The sequence below is a fragment of the Scyliorhinus canicula genome, chromosome 16, assembly GCF_902713615.1.
Source record: "Scyliorhinus canicula chromosome 16, sScyCan1.1, whole genome shotgun sequence".
NCBI classification, from domain to species: Eukaryota; Metazoa; Chordata; class Chondrichthyes; order Carcharhiniformes; family Scyliorhinidae; genus Scyliorhinus; species Scyliorhinus canicula.
In genome coordinates this window covers 129,056,996-129,075,782 of record NC_052161.1, presented here as the reverse complement: position 1 = coordinate 129,075,782, position 18,787 = coordinate 129,056,996, and the positions used below count along the sequence as shown (strand labels likewise).

The following is an 18,787-nucleotide window of genomic DNA, read 5'->3' as shown; positions in this document are numbered from 1 at the left end:
CTTTCAAATAATTCTTTCTATCCCCCAATATTATTCCATTACTGGTGGCAATTCCATTGACAGACAATTCTGAATTTTTTTGAAAATATTACAATTTTTGCACTCAATCTCAAAACTTTGCACAACAATATCAAAACAATACTAATAACCAAAACAATAACATTAACGCAAGTATCCTCTGTGACAAGTCCCGGTGCTATCATTTCCTTATATTTTTACTTGGGGGGGGGGGGGGGGGGGGGGGGGGGTGGAGACGACTCTATGATACACACCAAAGTGTTCTGATTGGGTATTTTAAAGATTTAGTAGTAAGAATTATGTACAACTTTACATACGTATTTACAATTACTGCCTTAACTCTTTACCTTGTTAATAATTACATTTGTTTTGCTGTTCCTCCCTCGAGTTCGGGGGAGTTTAGGATGGTCTGCCTTCCCGGTTTGACAAATGTGGGAGGGATCCTTGTCCCCTCCTGCGAATGGCCTTCCTCCCAGTTTCGTCTCTGCTATACGCGAGCTCTGCCCCCCTTACTATCCCTCCCCCCTCCAGAGTTAGTTGCCAATTGCGAACAGTTCTGCAAAGAGGTTTGTCAACTTCTTCCACCTAGCAATCAGTGAGGTGTAGGCCAGAGCATCCACCCCCTTTCCTGTCCAGAGTAATGGATGCTCTGACCTCTGAAGACCGCCACAGAAGGGCAGGGCTCCATCTCAATCCCCACAACCCTGGGCATGGCCTTGAAAAAGGCTGACCAGAGTCTGGGGCAGGACCAGAACATGTGGGTGTGGTTGGCCAGGGCCCCCTGACCGCTCACACTTATCCTCCACCTCTGGGAAGAACCTGCTCATGCGTGTCTTAGTAAGGTGTACTCTGTGCACCACCTTGAGCTGCATTAGGCTTAGTCAGGCACAAGAGGAGCTGGAGTTGATCCTGTGCAGTGTCTCGATACAGAGTCGTCCCCCTATCTCCATGTCCAGCTCCTCCTTCCATTTCTGCCTGGTCTCATCCAGTGGGATCATGTGGCTGGCCTCATCTCCATGTTCATAGAAGGCTCCTTTGCCTAGCAGAGCTGGTGGACTGCATTCCTGGTGGAGAGCAGATAAAATTCAATCTGCAGGTTTTTCCTTTCTGCTATCAGTTCCAGCGGGGCCGTGGAGTACCACTGATCCACCTCCAGTATGGAGTCAATCAGTCGCTGCTTGGCTGCCCTTTCTTTCCTGTCCCCAAGGGATCTATCAGCTATGATTTTGCACTTGATCACTGCCTTCAGTGCCTCCCAGAACGTGGAGGGCGAGATCTCCCCTTTCTGGTTGCAGGTTACACAACTGTTGATGGCTTGGGATATCTTTGTACAGAATTCCTCATCGGTGAGGAGAGCTGCATCCAGCCTCCGTGGGGGCATTGGGCCGAGTCCATATCCAAACTAATGTCCACTTAATGTGGCACGTGGTTGGAGATTACAATTGTGGAGTATTCTGCCTTTGTTGCACCTGGCAGCACCCTTTTCTCTATGAGAACAAAGTCTATACGCAAGTAGGCCTTGTGCATTTGGGAGAAGGAGAATTATTTTTCTCCTGGGTGCGTGAACCTCCAAGGGTCTACCACCACACTCACCTGCTCCATAAAGGCATTCAATTTTCAAGCCAAACCTGACATGGCTCCTGTCCACATTGCTTCTTTGACAAATTCTGTGGCATGCCAGTTCAAGGCGTACAAGATTACAAGGGGTCCTTCCAGGGATCCGCTGACCATAATGTATCTCCTCTCCAACACCACCGCACCCCTCTGCGTCTTGACCAGGATCACTACCTCAGCCTCGATCTGGTCCCCTTGGTCCATGGCGGCTCCCGTCTCCTTGGTCCATGGCAGCTTTTAGAGGTCCCATGTCGTCTTTACCTGGGCCTCTGCTCCATATTGTCAATTGCCTCCATCATGGGGGCAGTTGTGGCCTCCACTGCCACCTTGATGGCTGCCAGGAGGTCTTTTCTCATCTCCTTCCTATGTCTCTGGAACTCGGAGGTGATGAAGCACGTCAATTTGTCCATCAGCGTCGGAGTCTGCACTGGAAGCTCTACAGGGTTGACCCTCAGTGGTTCTGTGCCTTCACATGCAGTTCCCTGCTCAGAGGCCTAGGTTTCCCTCCCCTGGTCTTTACTGACTTTTTGGCTGGGCAGCTGATTTTTTTCCCCATCCTCCTTGGAGGTGTGGTCAATGGAGGGTTAGTCTGGGGGATTACGAGCACTTTAGGTGTCTGTTGTTAAGTTTTTATAAGAGAGCCACCTTTCATGCGATCGCTCAGTTTATACCTGCCACTGGAAAGTCTCTCAAATCTGAAATGTTACTCAATTTTGGCTCAGAGTGACTATACCATGGCATCGAGGGGGTAATCGTAGCCTTACTCTTCCAGCAAAGGAACCAATGGACTGGCTGCTCATTTTACACCCTCGCCAAATAGTTGACCGTCAGGCAGATTAGGTTAAAATTACAAACTGTCAGCAAGTCTACTGAATGATGGAGGACACCACAACCAAGGCCATGCCTGTCTCTCAAATCTTTTAGAGAGAGATCACAAAGTATCCTGCCTGATGTCCCACTTCCCTTGCTCTGGAACATTGTACAACGTATTTGAGGAAACTGGTCTAGATACATTTAAGGGGAAGCTAGCTATGCATTTGAGGGAAGGAGGAACGGAAGAATATGCCAAAAGTTAGATGGAGAGCAAGAGGAGACTAGAGAAAGAGAAAGAGAAAGAAATACAGCACAGAACAGGCCCTTCGGCCCACGATGTTGTGCCGAACTTTTATCCGAGGTTAATCATAGAATTTTGGACACTAAGGGCAATTTATCATGGCCAATCCACCCAACCTGCACATCTTTGGACTGTGGGAGAAAACCGGAGCACCCTGAGGAAAGCCACGCACACACGGGGAGGACGTGCAGACTCCACACAGACAGTGACCCAAGTCGAAATCGAACTTGGGACCCTGGAGCTGTGACAAAATTGTGCTATCCACAATGCTACCGTGCTGCCCTTAAGAAGAAATTAATCTACACTCCATTATTCTACCCTAATCCATGTACCTATCCAATAGCCGCTTGAAGGTCCCCAACGTTTCTGACTCAACTACTTCCACAGGCAGTGCATTCCATGCCCCCACTACTCTCCTGGGTAAAGAACCTACCTCTGAGATCCCCCCCTATATCTTCTACCATTTATCTTAAATTTATGTCCCCTTGTAATGGTGTGTTCCACCCAGGGAAAAAGGTCCTGTCTACTCTATCTATTCCCCTGATCATCTTATAAACCTCTATCAAGTTGCCCCTCATCCTTCTCTGTTCTAATGAGAAAAGGCCTAGCACCCTCAACCTTTCCTCGTAAGACCTACTCTCCATTCCAGGCAACATCCTGGTAAATCTCCTTTGCACCTTTTCCAAAGCTTCCACATCCTCCCTAAAATGAGGTGACCAGAACTGCACACAGTACTCCAAATGTGGCCTGACCAAGGTTTTGTACAGCTGCATCATCACTTCACGACTCTTAAATTCAATCCCTCTGCTAATGAATGCTAGCACACCATAGGCCTTCTTCACAGCTCTATCCACTGGAGTGGCAACTTTCAAAGATCTATGAACATAGACCCCAAGATCTCTCTGCTCCTCTACATTGCCAAGAACCCTACCGTTAACCCTGTATTCCGCATTCATATTTGTCCTTCCAAAATGGACAACCTCACACTTGTCAGGGTTAAACTCCATCTGCCACTTCTCAGCACAGCTCTGCATCCTATGTCTCTTTGAAGCCGACAACAGCCCTCCTCACTATCCACAACTCCACCAATCTTCGTATCATCTGCAAATTTACTGACCCACCGTTCAACTCCCTCATCCAAGTCGTTAATGAAAATCACAAACAGCAGAGGACCCAGAACTGATCCCTGTGGTATGCCACTGGTAACTGGGCTCCAGGCTGAATATTTGCCATCCGCCACCACTCTCTGCCTTCTATCGGTTAGCCAGTTCGTTATCCAACTGGCCAAATTTCCCACTATCCCATGCCTCCTTACTTTCTGCATAAGCCTACCATGGGGAACCTTATCAAATGCCTTACTAAAATCCATGTACACCACATCCACTGCTTTACCTTCATCCACATGCTTGGTCACCTCCTCAAAGAAGTCAATAAGACTTGTAAGGCAAGACCTACCCCTCAAATCCGTGCTGACTATCCCTAATCAAGCAGTGTCTTTCCAGATGCTCAGAAATACTATCCCTCAGTACCCTTTCCATTACTTTACCTACCACCGAAGTAAGACTAACTGGCCTGTAATTCCCAGGGTTATCCCGATTCCCTTTTTTGAACAGGGGCACGACATTCGCCACTCTCCAATCCTCTGGTACCACCCCTGTTGACAGCGAGGATGAAAAGATCATTGCCAACGGCTCTGCAATTTCATTTCTTGCCTCCCATAGAATCCTTGGATATATCCCGTCAGGCCCGGGGGACTTGTCTATCCTCAAGTTTTTCAAAATGCCCAACACATCTTCCTTCCTAACAAGTATCTCCTTGAGCTTACCAGTCTGTGTGGAGGATAAACACAGGAAAAGTCCAGTTGGGCCGGATGGTTTGGTTCTGTGATGTAGATACTACATATAATAGTTTACAACCACCTTCTGCTTATCATATCTTCCAAAAGCCAACACTTATTACTCCCTCAAATCCCTACCAATCCCATCATGTAACCAATTTGTAGGAGGTGTCCAGTGCAGGCATGCAATCAATCTTCTCCTTCTGACGGGAAATGCTTTTGCTCAAAATAGTAGCCTGAAAAGTTGCAAGAAAAACCTTGCAAACAGACAGAAGTATCACATCGTTTTGTGATGGCATGGATTAGGATTCAGGGGGATCGTCTGAAATTGTTCAAGTTTTATTCTTTTTCCACGGATCTCATTGAACAAACATTTTGGTTTGCCCCACAAAATAAAATGGATTGAATTGTTATGCAAATAGAAGCAAAATTAAATAATGATGGCAGAGGGCTGCAGATATAATCAGCATCAATAAACAATTTACAACACATCCTTCTTAATTCCACTTAATTCATACTTCTTATCCTTCAAAAGACGACTGCTCGTTAACTTACCATGCTGACATGACTTGGGGTACTTTATATAAGACACTGATTTGGTGCACAATGACCAGACGGTGATTCTCAGCTGTTGAGAGAGATAAACGTTTATTTATTTTGTTGGGGCAGCAAGCAGAGAATGCAACACCAACCCAAACCTGACCTCAGAAATGAATACGCGCCAGCCTGCAGGCTTCCATACTGAACAACAAATCCCTTCTCAGCAGCTGAAATTACAAGAACTGTAAGCAAGAATGTAACTTACAGCACCCAACCCATTAAAATATTAACCTTAAATGTACGACTTGGTCAAAAATGCAACATTTTTAAAAGCACCAGTCATATCTACCTCAGTCAGGACTTTTTATAATGACTACCATTTCTCTCAACTCAAGCAGCCCAACTTTAAAGACCCTTTCATTAGTTTTTTGCAAGTCATTGAAGCTAATCATTTGCAACAAGTTTAATAACAAAAGGGGACTTGCAGTGGCAGCCATCAAGTGAGTGGTCAGGAATTGTTTGGTCCTTTCACCTGATATAGAGGTGTTTGCTGGTGCAAGTGCATGAACAGTGAGATAGGAATTCTCCTCCGGTGGGGCCTGTTTATAGCTTATCGAATGAGGAGGTGATGGCGTGCCAATCAAGTGGGCTTTTTTACACCCTCATTTTCCCAGAGAAGTCAATTTTTATATTTGAGGAATGGCAAACCACTTCATTATGACAAATTCCACATATGGTCCAAAGATGTGCAGGTTAGGTGGATTGGCCATGCTAAATTGCCCTTAATGTTCAAAATTGCCCTCAAGTGTTGGGTGGGGTTGCTGGGTTATGGGGATGGGGTGGAGGGGTGGGCTTGGGTGGGGTGCTCTTTCCAAGAGCCAATGCAGACTCGATGGGCCAAATGACCTCCTTCTGCCCTGTAAATTTGATGAAACAACAAAGAAAGGTATTTTTATTGTTTATTTTGATATTTCAGCTTCTATAGTTTATTTTGCTCTGAATTTTTTTTTTTAAAGAATAAATGCTTTATACTTCCTGGTCAGCTGTCTACGGACACTGCAGTTAGCTGCTGCTACATGCCTATAGATCATCTTAAATTACTGTTGGTAGGGCAGCATAGTGGCGGTGGTTAGCACTGCTGCCTCAGCTCCGAGGTACTAGGTTCGATCGCGGCTCTGGGTCACTGTCCGTGTGGAGTTTGCACATTCTCCCACTGTTGGCGTGGGTTTCACCCCCACAACCCAAAGATGTGCAGGGTAGGTAGATTGGCCACGCTAAATTGCCCCTTAATTGAAAAAATGAATTGGGTACTCTAAATTTATTTTTTTAAATTACTGGTGGTAAAACAAAAAAGTCTGCACCACCAAGATCTTTGGTGGGCATCTTCTTTTGAGGTTAGTGCAAGTACAATCTCACTCGTTATGTTTTGGAGTAAATTGGACTGGACTATTTGATCTGGCAAAATAGGAAGAACTTGGATTTAAGTTCCACCTGTGCCAGCAACCTGCATACAGTCACTAATGAACTTAATGGAGCTATAATGAACTTAATGGAGCTATATTGGGACAAGTGTCAAGGAGACATGAATTAAACGGAATCCTTTATGTTGGGACTCATTAGGACTGGTAAACCTGAGATAATCAACTTAAAAGATATCTTGTTTAAATGATATTTAAAAGACATGTCTGTATCATTGCAAGTGATGCGAAAGCCAGCTTGAAATCAGAAGCTATAATTTATGCTGCCTCCGAGACACTGGTCAAAAGTGAGAATGTTTGCTAGCGTGATTGCACAATATTCAGGATCACTCGTGACTCTTCAGATACTGAAACAATTCATGTTCATATGTAGCAAGACCTGGAAAACATTTGGCTGGTGTTGATAAGTGGCAAGCAACATATGTACCACATGAGTGCCAGGCATTGATCACCTTCAATAAGAGATTCTAACCATCCCCCTCATCATTCACTGGCATTGCCATTGCAGAGTCCCCCACTATCCGCATCCTGGGGTTTACTATTAACCAGAATCTGAACTGGATCAGCCAAACAATATTGTGGTTAATAGAGCAGGTCAAAGGTTGGGAATTCTGCAATGAGTAAGGTCACCTCCTGAATTTCCAAAGCCTGTCCACTGTCTAGAAGATACAAGTCAGAGGTCAGGAGTGTGATGGAATACCTTCCACTTGTCTGGAAAACTGCAGCTCCAACAACATTCAATATGCTCAACACCATCAGGACAATGCAGCTCGCTTGATTGGCACCACATCCACCATCGCAAATATTTAATAATATATTTTGTAGTGTCACAAGAGGCTTACATTAACACTGCAATGAAGTTAGTGAAAATCCCCTAGTTGCCACACTATGGTGCCTGCCTGGGTACAATGAGGGAGAATTCAGAATGTCCGATTCACCTAATGAGCACGTCTTTCAGGACTTGTGGGAGGAAACTGGAGAACCCCGAGAAAGCCCACACAGACACAGGGATAACGTGCAGATTCCACACAGTGATCCAAGCTGGTGTCATGTGAGAATACCTTTAAGAAATGGGTGCTTTTTGACTGTGCTGTCCACTTTTTACTTTCATTTTAGGCTGTTTGCTGCAGGGCGTGTTTTAGTTTCGTTTTCAGAGCTGGACAGCTGCGGTCACAGCCAGATGGTGTACGAATCTCTCTCTCTGTAATCTAACTGTAAATTGATCCTTTGGTAAATTAAAACTAATAACTGCTCTCAGTAGTGACTTTAACCTGACGTGCTTCTGTTAAAAGTTCTTTTTTAAGTCTTTTGGCTGTTAAATGGAAAGCTTAAAGGATTACTTAGTGGTGTAGTCTTTGGGCGTTGTATTTGAATTAATGGTTGCCAAGATGTTCACTATGTTTTAAAAAGGTTAACTTGAGTTCATAGAATAAACATTGTTTTGCTTTAAAAAAATACTTTCCATTTCTGCTGTACCACACCTGTAGAGTGGGCCGTGTGCTCCCCATACCACAATCTATTAAAAGTTGTGGGTCAGGTGAACTCCATGATAAACTTTGGGGTTCTCTAAACCCTGGCCCATAGCACCAGGAATCAAAGCGAGGTGCCTGGTGCTGTAAAGCAACCACTGTGCTACCAAGCCACCCATTTACTCCCTTCTGGAATTCATACATGCGCAGAGTAATGTGGAAATCCAGTGACAGTGGGTACCATACACAAGATGCATTGCAGCAACTCACCATGGCTCCTTCAGCAGTACCTTCCAAACCTGCAACCTCTTGCACGTGGGAGGGCAAGGGCAGAAGATGCATGGAATTTTCATCACCTGCAAGTTCTCCACCACACCACACACACCACCATCCTGGCTGAAACTATGTTGCAGTTCCTCCACTGCCACTGGGTCAAGATTCTAGAACTTCCTTCGCACCACATGAACTGCAGCTGTTCCAGATGGCGGTTCATCACCATCTTCTCAAAGACAATTAGAAAGAGACTATAAAATGGTGGCCTATCCAGGGATACCCACATCCTGTGAAAAACTTAAATCTTGGATTTCCACATTACTCTGTGCATGTATGGATTCCAGAAGCTGCTGTAACGTTTTAGCAGAGCAATGAGAGCGAATGTTAATACTTTTGCCACCATTACCACTGCAAAACCAGGGCCGTTTTGAATTTGTACCTTTTTAAAAACTCAGTCTGGTTTGATGGCTAATCATACTCCAGAGCTGGTTGGCACCAATGACTGTTGCTGAATTATTCCAACAGGTGCAATGCTGATAACCACTGTACAAAAACATTTTTTAAAATCTACTCAAATAGCCTTCAATTTGTATACCACACTCAGCTCGGTCAGAGGGGCTCTTTGCACAGCCATGTCTGTCAGCAGGGGATTTTACAGGATTAAGTATACATTCCACAGCAAACTATTTTAACGAAGACTGAATCACATCCACAGTGTGGTTGCGAGAGCATATTTCCTCTCGTGAGGAGTGTCTAGAACCACGGGCCAGTTTAAAAATTAATGCTCTCCCTTTTAAGATGGAGTTTCAGTGGGTGCAATGGAGACTGAGCAAAGGCTCAGTTAGGTAGGTAGGATTTTGATCAAAGGAGTAAACGATTATAGGGGGATAAACAGGAAAGTGAAGTAGAGGCCACAATCAGATCACCAATGATCTTATTGAATGGCGGAGTCAAATGGCCCAGCCCCCACCCCAATTGTTTTTGGAGCAGGCAGCACAAAGAACAGTGGTTAGCACAGTTGCATCACAGCTCCAGGGTCTCTGGTTCGATTCCCGGCTTGGGCCACTGTCTGTGCGGAATCTGCACGTTCTCTCCATGTGGACTGTGGGAGGTGCACCGGTTACCTCCCATAGTCCAAAGATGTGGTTAGGTGGATTGGTCTTGTTAATTTGCCCTTCAGTGTCCAAAAGAGGCTAGGTGGGGTTACTGGGATAGGTTGGAAGTATGGGCTAAAGTGGGGTGCTCTTTCCAAGAGCCAGTGCAGACTCAATGGGCCAAATGGCCTCCTTCTGCACTGTAAATTCTATGATTTCAAATCAGTGGGTCTTTACCTGCCTGTCAAGTTTGTGTGTTTGTGTTAGAACATAGAACATAGAACGATACAGCGCAGTACAGGCCCTTCGGCCCTCGATGTTGCACCGACATGGAAAAAATCTAAAGGCCATCTAACCTACACTATGCCCTTATCATCCATATGCTTATCCAATAAATTTTTAAATGCCCTCAATGTTGGCATGTTCACTACTGTTGCAGGTAGGGCATTCCACGGCCTCACCACTCTTTGCGTAAGTTGTTAGTTGGAAGGCTCAATCCTTGGCCTTTGCTCAATTAGATCTCAGCCAAGATGACATTAAGCGCAATTGCTGGAACATGGAAAGATACATGTGCAAGAGGAGGTCACGAACAGGCTGTGCAAGCCAAAGCTCATGGTCATTCCCCCTACCAAGATTCAACGGTGAACATTAACTACTGGGGTAAAACACTAGAGTGTGCCTGGCACCACTGGAGACATTACCTGGACAATGAGAGCTAAGGGTTTTAATAACTAAAATATGGAGGGGAAAAAAAAAGGAGAACACTGACTGATTTTCTCCCCTTCCAACAGAGAAGGCAGGCTCACTGGGTAAAATGCACATTCTTAACCCAGGTATACATAATTCCATCCCAGAGTTATACCAAGTTATCCAATATCAGTGCCCCTGTGCATGGAGAGTGTAAATCAATCAACATCCAAGTTTGGTAATAAGTTAAAATGTGTCAGGGCAGCATGGTGGCGCAGTGGATTAGCCCGGCTGCCTCACGGCGCTGAGGTCCAAGGTTCGATCCCAGCTCTGGGTCACTGTCCGTGTGGAGTTTGCACATTCTCCCTGTGTTTGCGTGGGTTTTTCCCCCACAACCCAAAGATGTGCAGGGTAGGTGGATTGGCCACACTAAATTGCCCCTTAATTGGAAAAAATGAATTGGATACTTTAAAAAATAAAAACAAATTTTTTTAAAAAAACGTGAGAAATTTTAGGATTAAGAAAAAGCAGTTATGGTGCTTGAGCTCAACCCCAACTTCCCTGTGATCATCAATTCTCTTTCACCAGTATCCAGTGGGAACTTAAACCCTATGGTCTCTAGCCAACTGTTTAATGAGTCTCTGGGTAAAATTAGACCATCTGAATTAATGTGTTTTAAAGATTATATCGAGTAAACTCATTGTTAACTCCTACATTAGAGTATTACTAGAGTATTAGGTACACAAAATCATTCGCGTGCCCAGAATTAGGTAACTAGTTCTTTTTCAAAGGGAATTCTGTGGCTCGTTTTGTAATGGAAAAGAGCTAGTGAGAACTGGAGTAAGGCAGCTGCTGAAACAATACAGTTGACTGCAGCAACCTCACCAACCTGCCTGCAGATGCATCGGTCCATGGCTGGAGTGACCATCACATAGTCCTCGTGGAGATTAAATAACCGGAGATGAAATAACCATTTTCACATTGAGGATACCCTCCATCGTGTTTTGTGGCATGATCACAATATTAAACGGGATATATTTTGAACAGATCTTGCAACTCAAGACTGGGCACACATGAAGTTCTGAGAGTCACAATCTGTAATCTCAAAGCCCAGAATATCCCCCACTCTACCATCAACATCAAGCCAGGGGCTCAACCCTGGTTCAATGAAGAAATGCAGGAGGGCAAGTCAGAAGCAGCTCCAGGGATACCGAAAAATGAGATGTCAATCTGATGAAGCTACAGCACAGGACTACTTGCTTGCCAAACCATAAATAACATGTGATAGACATGTTGAAAGATAAGGGATTCCACGAGCAACGGATCAGGTCTAAACTCTGCAGCTCTGCCACATCCAGCCGTGAATGATGGTGGACAATTAAACAACTCACTGGAGGAAGCGGCTCCACAAATATCACCATCTTCAATGATGGGGGATCGCAACACATCAGTGAAAGAGAGATGGCATTTGCTACAATCTTCAGCCAGAAGTGCATAATGGATAATCCATCTCTGCCTCCTCCAGAGGTCCCCAGCATCACAAATGCCATTTTCAGCCAATTCAGTTCACTCCACAGAGATCAAGGAACAGTTAAAGGCTTGGATATTGCAAAGTGCTCAGGAGTGATGCTCCTGAACTTTCCAGGAACCTAGCCAAGTTGATCCAGCACAGCTTTAATGCTGCCATTAACCTAGTAATATTTGAAATTTTCCAGGCACGCCTGTACACAAGCAGGACAAATCCAATCCAACCAATTACCACCCCAGTGTGTCCTCTATCGTTAGTAAAGTGATGGAAAGGGTCAAGCAGCAACTTGTCCAGCAATAATCTGCTCAGTTTGAGTTCCACCAAGGCCACTCAACTTGTGACTTAATTACAGCCTTGGTTCATACATTGACAAAAGAGCTAAACTTCAGAGGCGAACCAAGAGTGACTGCCCTGGATATCAAGGCAGCATTCCAATCTTGGGTGACATGTATGTGGAGTTTTCACGTTCTCCCTGTGTCTGCGTGGGTTTCCTCCAGGTCCTCCAATTTCCTCCCACAGGCCAAAGATGTGCAGGTGAGGTGGTTTAGTCATGCTAAATTGCCACTTAGGTAACCAAAGGTTAGTTGTGGTTGCGAGGATAAGGAGGGGAAGGCGGCCTGTTAGGGTGCTATTTTGGAGGCTCCTTCTACACTGTAGGAATTCTATGTTTTTTAAAAAAATATTTTTATTCTCCTCCTTTTTCACATTTTCTCCCGATTTTACACCCACCAACAATACACAATAATCCGCAACAAATGTGTCAATCCCTATAATAATAACGATTCCATCTTCCCACCAACCCCCAAACATCAGCCCGCATGTTTACAGAAACAAATAACAAAAAGGAATCAGGAATTACCCATAGTCACTCTTAATACACACAGCCCCCTCTCTCCCCCCCCCCCCCCCCCCCCAACCACCCATCCCCCCCAACTAATATTCAATGTTATCCAGTTCTTGAAAGTGCTTAATGAATAATGCCCATGACTTGTAGAACCCCTCCATCCTTCCCCTCAGTTCAAACGTAACCTTCTCAAGGGTCAAGTATTCCAACAGGTCACCCACCACGCCAGGGCACAAGGTGAAGAGGCTGCTCTCCATCCCAGCAGGATCCGCCTTCAGGCGATCAACAAGGCGAAGGCCACGTTATCTGCCTCCGCATCCGTTTCAAAGCCTGGCTGATCCGACACCGAGAATATGGCCTCCCGGGGAACCGGGTCCAGTTTCACGTGCACCACCTTGGAAATTACTAGTACTCCTCTTGCTTTGGACAGGACCAAAACATACGAACGTGATTAGTGGGGCTCCCCCCCGCAAAGCTCACACACATCTTCGACTCCTTCAAAGAATTGGTTCATCCTCACCCTCATGAGGTGTGCTCTGTATACCACCTTCAGCTGTATCAGCCCCAACCTCACACGAGGTGGAGGCATTTACTCTCCGGAGCACCTCATACCAGATCCCCTCCTCTATGACCTCTCCCAACTCTTCCTTCTACTTTGCTTTGATCCCTTCCAGTGGTGCCTTATCCTCTTCCAAAATAGCTCCATACACCACCGACACTACCCCGTTCTCCAGTCCCCTTGTCGTCAGCACCTCCTCCAGGAATGTGGAGGCCGGTTCCTCTGGGAAGCTCGGTATCTCGTTCCTGGCAAAGTCTCGAACCTGCATGTATCTAAACATTTCTCCCTGCTCCAGCCCATACTTCACTTCCAGCTCCCTCAATCCTGCAAACCAACCCCTAAGAAACAAATCTTTTAGCGTCTTAATCCCCTTCTCTTCCCATTTCTGAAAACTTCCATCCCACCTCCCTGGATCAAATCTGTGGTTCCCCCGAATCGGCATTTCCCTTGACCTTGCCCCCAACCCGAAGTGTTGGCGAAACTGCCTCCAGATTTTCAATGAAGCTATTATTACCGGACTCCCCGAGTATTTCCCTGGAGCTATCGGGAGCAGCGCTGTTGCTAGTGCTTTCAGTCCCGACCCCCTGCACAAACTCTCCTCCATTCTGACCCACTGGGAATCAACCCCTCTGACCCAGCCCCGCACCTTCTCCACATTCGCCACCCAGTAGTAGTACATCATGTTCGGGAGACCCAAACCCCCTGCCTGCGTTCCCCTCTGTAGCAGCACCTTTCTCACTCTGGCCACCTTCCCTCCCCATGTTAACGAGGTAATCCTTTCCTCAATCTCCCTGAAAAAAGCCTTTGGCAGGAAAATCGGTAGGCATTGAAAAATAAACAGAAATTGCGGCAACACATTCATTTTAACCGCCTGCACCCGACCACCCAGTGGTAGGGATTCTATGTTTAAGGAGCCCTAGCAAAACTGGACTCGATGGAATCTGGGAGGAAACAGTCTACTCTTTGAAGTCAAACCTTGCACAAAGAAGATGGCTGTGGTTGTTGAACGTCAGTCATCCCAGCTCCAGGAAATCACCACAGGTGTTCCTCAGGGTAGTGCCCTAGGCCAAACCATCTTCAGCTGCTTCATCAATGACCTTCCTTCCATCAGATGGTCAGAAGTGGGATGTTCGCTAATGATTGCACAATGTTCAACACCATTCACGGCTCCTCAAGTACAGAAGCGGTTCATGTCCAAATGAAGCAAAACCATGACAATATACAGGCTTGGGCTGATAAATGGCAATGACCATCTCCAATAAGAGAATCAAACCAATGCCCCTTAACATTCAATGGCATTGCCATCACTGAATCCCCCACTATCAACTTCCTGAGGGTTACCATTGACTAGAAACTGAACTGGACTAGCCCTACACATACTGTGGTTGCAAGAGCAGGTCAGAGGGTAGGTATCCTGTGGTGAGTAACTCCCTAAAGTCTGTCCACAATCTACAGGGCCCAAAGTCCAGAATGTAATAGAACTGTCATCTCCTTGCCTGGATGAATACAGCTCCAATAACCTTCTAAAACTTGGAACCATCCAGGACAAAGCCGCCTGCTTGGTTGGCACACTGTCCACAAATACTCACTCCCTCCTCCACCGATGCACAGAAGCACCAGTGTGTACCATCTACAGGACCGATGCACAGAAAAACCAGTGTGTACCATCTACAAGGACAATGGCAGAAGACATTTGAAAACACCACCACCCCTCCAAGCCACTCACACCCCGACTTGGAAATGTATCGCTGTTCATTCACTGTCGTTGGTCAAAATCCTGGAACTGTCTCCCAGACAACATTAACGGGTGGCAGCTCACTTTCTCATGGGTAATAAATGCTGGCTTAGCCAGAAAAAACCATATCCCTGCAATGAAGAAACAAAACACAAAAAAAAAACCATTCTCAACAGGATCTCTCTCTACTACAACTAAAATACAAGCTGCAAAATCTAAATCCCTGAATTATAAAATCTGAGGGATGAAGAATTAATTTTTAAAATCTATGACAGGAGATAATTTAGCCCATTGTGCCTTTTCCGTCTGAGAGGAGATACCCAACCTAATCTAGTGCCCAGCTCTTGATTCTTAGCCTTGAAAGGCATGGAACTTTATGAACATTTCAAAATACTAATTTTTAAAAGAGATATGTGTTTCCGTCTCTTCAGACAGTGAGTTCCAGACTCTACCACCTTCAGAACTCGCCGCTTATTTTAAATCTACACACTCGGGTCATTGGCCTCTCTGCCGAGCGAAATAGTCTTTCCTAGTAACTCCAACTAGTTCCCTCAATTTTATACATCTCAAATTAAAGCTCCCCTCACCCTCTCTGTTCCAAGAAAATAGCTCCAGCCTATTCAATCATTCCTTTATTTTGGAGGGGAAAAAAGTACAAATCACTATTTTGCCTTTAAGATTCCATAAAACAGAATACTTCAGGTGCAATTCCTGAACAGGTAGAACAGGTCAGCATACAAGGTGAGCGAAAGAGAAACAGAGACTTCCAAAAGGACCAGCAAGAGAGTGTGTGTGACCAATCCAAAACAACAGTGGATACGTTCCAAAGTTTGCATGTACCCAAAGTTTGTGCTTGCAAGAGTGTAAATGAGAGCCAGGCTAGAGAAAGCATAAAGTGTTTGCATGGCGTTTGAGACTTCCTCCATTCATCCTGACCTTTCCCAGCTCTTTTCCATTCAAACTACATCATCTACAAGGCTGTTGTCAGCTACAACGAGACATAGATAGGATGACATTGATAGACATAGAGACATAGATAGGATGCAGAGCTGGGCTGAGAAGTGCCAAATGGAGTTTAACCCTGAAAAGTGAGAGGTTGTCCATTTTGGAAGGACAAATATGAATGCGGAATACAGGGTAACGGTAGGGTTCTTGGCAATGTGGAGGAGCAGAGAGATCTTGGGGTCTATGTTCATAGATCTTAGAAATTTGCCACTCCAGTGGATAGAGCTCTGAAGAAGGCCTAAACTGTGCTTGCATTCATTAGCAGAGGGATTGAATTTAAGAGCCGTGAGGTGATGATGCAGCTGTACAGGGCCTTGGTGGGGCAGCACTTGGAGTACTGTGCAGTTCTGGTCGTCTCATTTTAGGGAGGATGTGGAAGCTTTGGAAAAGGTGTAAAGGAGATTTGCCTGGAATGGAGAGTAGGTCTTACGAGGAAAGGTTGAGGGTGCTAGGCCTTTTCTCATTAGAATGGAGAAGGATGAGGGGGCGACTTGATAAAGGTTTATAAAATGATCTGGGGAATAGATAGAGTATACAGTCAGAGACTTTTTCCCCGGGTGGAACAAACCATTACAAGGGGACATAAATTTAAGGTGAATGGTGGAAGATATAAGGGGGGGGGGGGGGGGATGTCAGAGATAGGTTCTTTACCCAGGAGAGTAGTGGGGTCACGGAATGCACTGCCTGTGGAAGTAGTTGAGTCGGAAACATTAGGGACCTTCAAGCGGCTATTGGATAGGTACATGGATTACGGTAGAATGATGGGGTGTAGATTAATTTGTTCTTAATCTAGGACAAAAGTTCGGCACACTATCGTGGGCCGAAGGGCCTGTTCTGTGCTGTATTTTTCTATGTTCTATTTCATTATCCATGCTATGTGAAATTGCCATTTGTGAATAGCGTAGCAATGACCAGGTAATAACTGTTACCTTGACACCATTTTAAGTGTGCACTGTAGGACCAACATTTTACTACAATTAACAGCTCCATCTCCACCACTGCCCAAGTACCAGGATATTTCCTCATCTGATAATCAATGATTATGCAGACTATTCAATTAATACATTTTTAAAGATCTGAAAATTCCTAACTGTTGTTCTTTTATCCTGCAAAACAGAAAAGGTGTGAAAATAAAGCAAACGAGAACCAGATCTGTTTGAAGCCACTGAAAGTTTCAGAGTTTAGTGACCCCTTGCCCAATTACAAGGGAATTTTATTAACCACAATTTTCAGTTCAATTGATATTTTGGAAGAAAGTCCATGTTTAGTTGCTTATTGAAGTCAAACTTAGTACCTGAACATCAGGTTCAGTAAGCCACATCAGAGGCATTAACAAACCTACCTCGAGTACAGGTTTTGGTGGAGTTTCCAATAGCACAAAATGAGCAGAAGTGGAGAAGTATAGCTGGCGCTGTTTTGAATTAACACTAGGGCCCCTGTACTCTGTATGCCAAATAGAGCAAAAAGGCTAGCAAAATAAGCACACGACAACTTTCTGACAGATGCCAATGCCACTTCAGAGTATCTAGGTGCAAGGTCAGGGCAAGTTCAGACTGAAGCAGACATAATGCCTCCAAACCCTAGCAGCTGAAAGAATATCACACCACATGTCAGGATGCTATGGCCTATATTTTCAAAAACGTTACACTTAAAGTCCGTAAGCGCACCAGTTTGTAGCTCAGCCTACTCCAGATCATACAATTTCCTTGGTACCTTGCCGAAATGCATTGAAGTCTCTTAGGAGCAAACAAAAAAAAACTCCTACACATCATACGCTTAGAGGACTGGTAGAATATGATTCCTTCACAAAGTAAGCAGAGGAACTACACACGGTAATCTCAGTTTGACAGATGTTTCTCAGCTTTTGTAAGATTGTAAGCATCATATGACAGAGGTTAATACAATTTAATGAGTAACATGATGTACTTTTTGGAGGTCTGAATAAATCCCGCTGTCTTGGGAAAGCAGCAGCATAATCAAAGACCTCTCCCACCTGGGTTATTCTCTCTTCCATTGGGCAGTAGATACAAAATCTGAGAACACGCACTAACAGATTTATAAACAGCTCTTCCCTGCTGTTACCAAATTCCTGAACAACTCTTATGGACTGAACTGATCTCTCCACATATCTTTTCTACAGAGTAGCACACCTGATGTTTATGTATTTAGATTGTGTATTTTCTGTCCTATGTTTTTCATGTATGGTACGATCTGCCTGGACTGTACACAGAACAATACTTTTCACTGTACCTGGTGTCATGTGAGAGTACCTTTAAGAAATGGGTGTTTATTACTGCAGTGATGCCAGAGTGTGGGTGGAGCTGGGCTGTCAGCTTTTAGTTTTACTTTGAGAAAAGCTGGAGTGTGTCTGTGCTTTTTTGGTTTCGTTTCAGTGTTGGAGCTGCAGTCAGCCACAGAATGTGTAATGTTGTTCTCTCTGCCATGTCAAGACTATCTCTTGATCATTTAGTGAATTCAGTTATAATTGTTCTCAGTAGTGAATTTAAACCTGATGTGCTTCTGTTAAAAGGTATTTTTTTAAGTCTTATGGATGTTTAAAGGAAAGTTTAAGGATTATTTAGTGTTCTATTCTGTGGGGGTTATATTTGAATTAATGGTTGCCAAGATGTCCACTGTATGTTTTAAAAAGGTCAACTTGAGTTCATAGAATAAACATTGTTTTGCTTAAAAAAAAAACTTTTCGATTTCTGCTATCACACACCTGTAGAATGGGCCGTGTGCTCCCCATACCACACTCTATTAAAAGTTGTGGGTCAGGTGAACTCCATGATACACTTTGGGGTTCTCTAAACCGTGGCCCATAACACTTGGTACACGTGAGAATAAATTCAAATCTCCAATTGCAATATAATTTAAAGAAACTTTACAAAGACATTAATTGGATGTCATACAAGCAGTAGGCTAAATTACATTTCTCTAGTAATCAGCGTGTTCATGATCCAAGTCTGGATGAGGAATTAGTAGTACACAG

The 18,787-nt window shown here is 44.6% G+C and overlaps 1 protein-coding gene across 2 annotated transcripts in view; it reads right to left on the bottom strand.

Annotated features, from left to right (window-relative positions):
- Positions 1–18,787, bottom strand: part of wrap73 (WD repeat containing, antisense to TP73) — a 41,231-nt gene that overhangs the window by 14,889 nt on the left and 7,555 nt on the right. For both annotated transcript variants that reach the window (XM_038822024.1, XM_038822025.1), the window contains one exon: positions 5,139–5,211. In XM_038822024.1, coding sequence (XP_038677952.1) covers positions 5,139–5,211 — 73 coding nt within the window. The remainder of the gene's footprint in view (positions 1–5,138; positions 5,212–18,787) is intronic.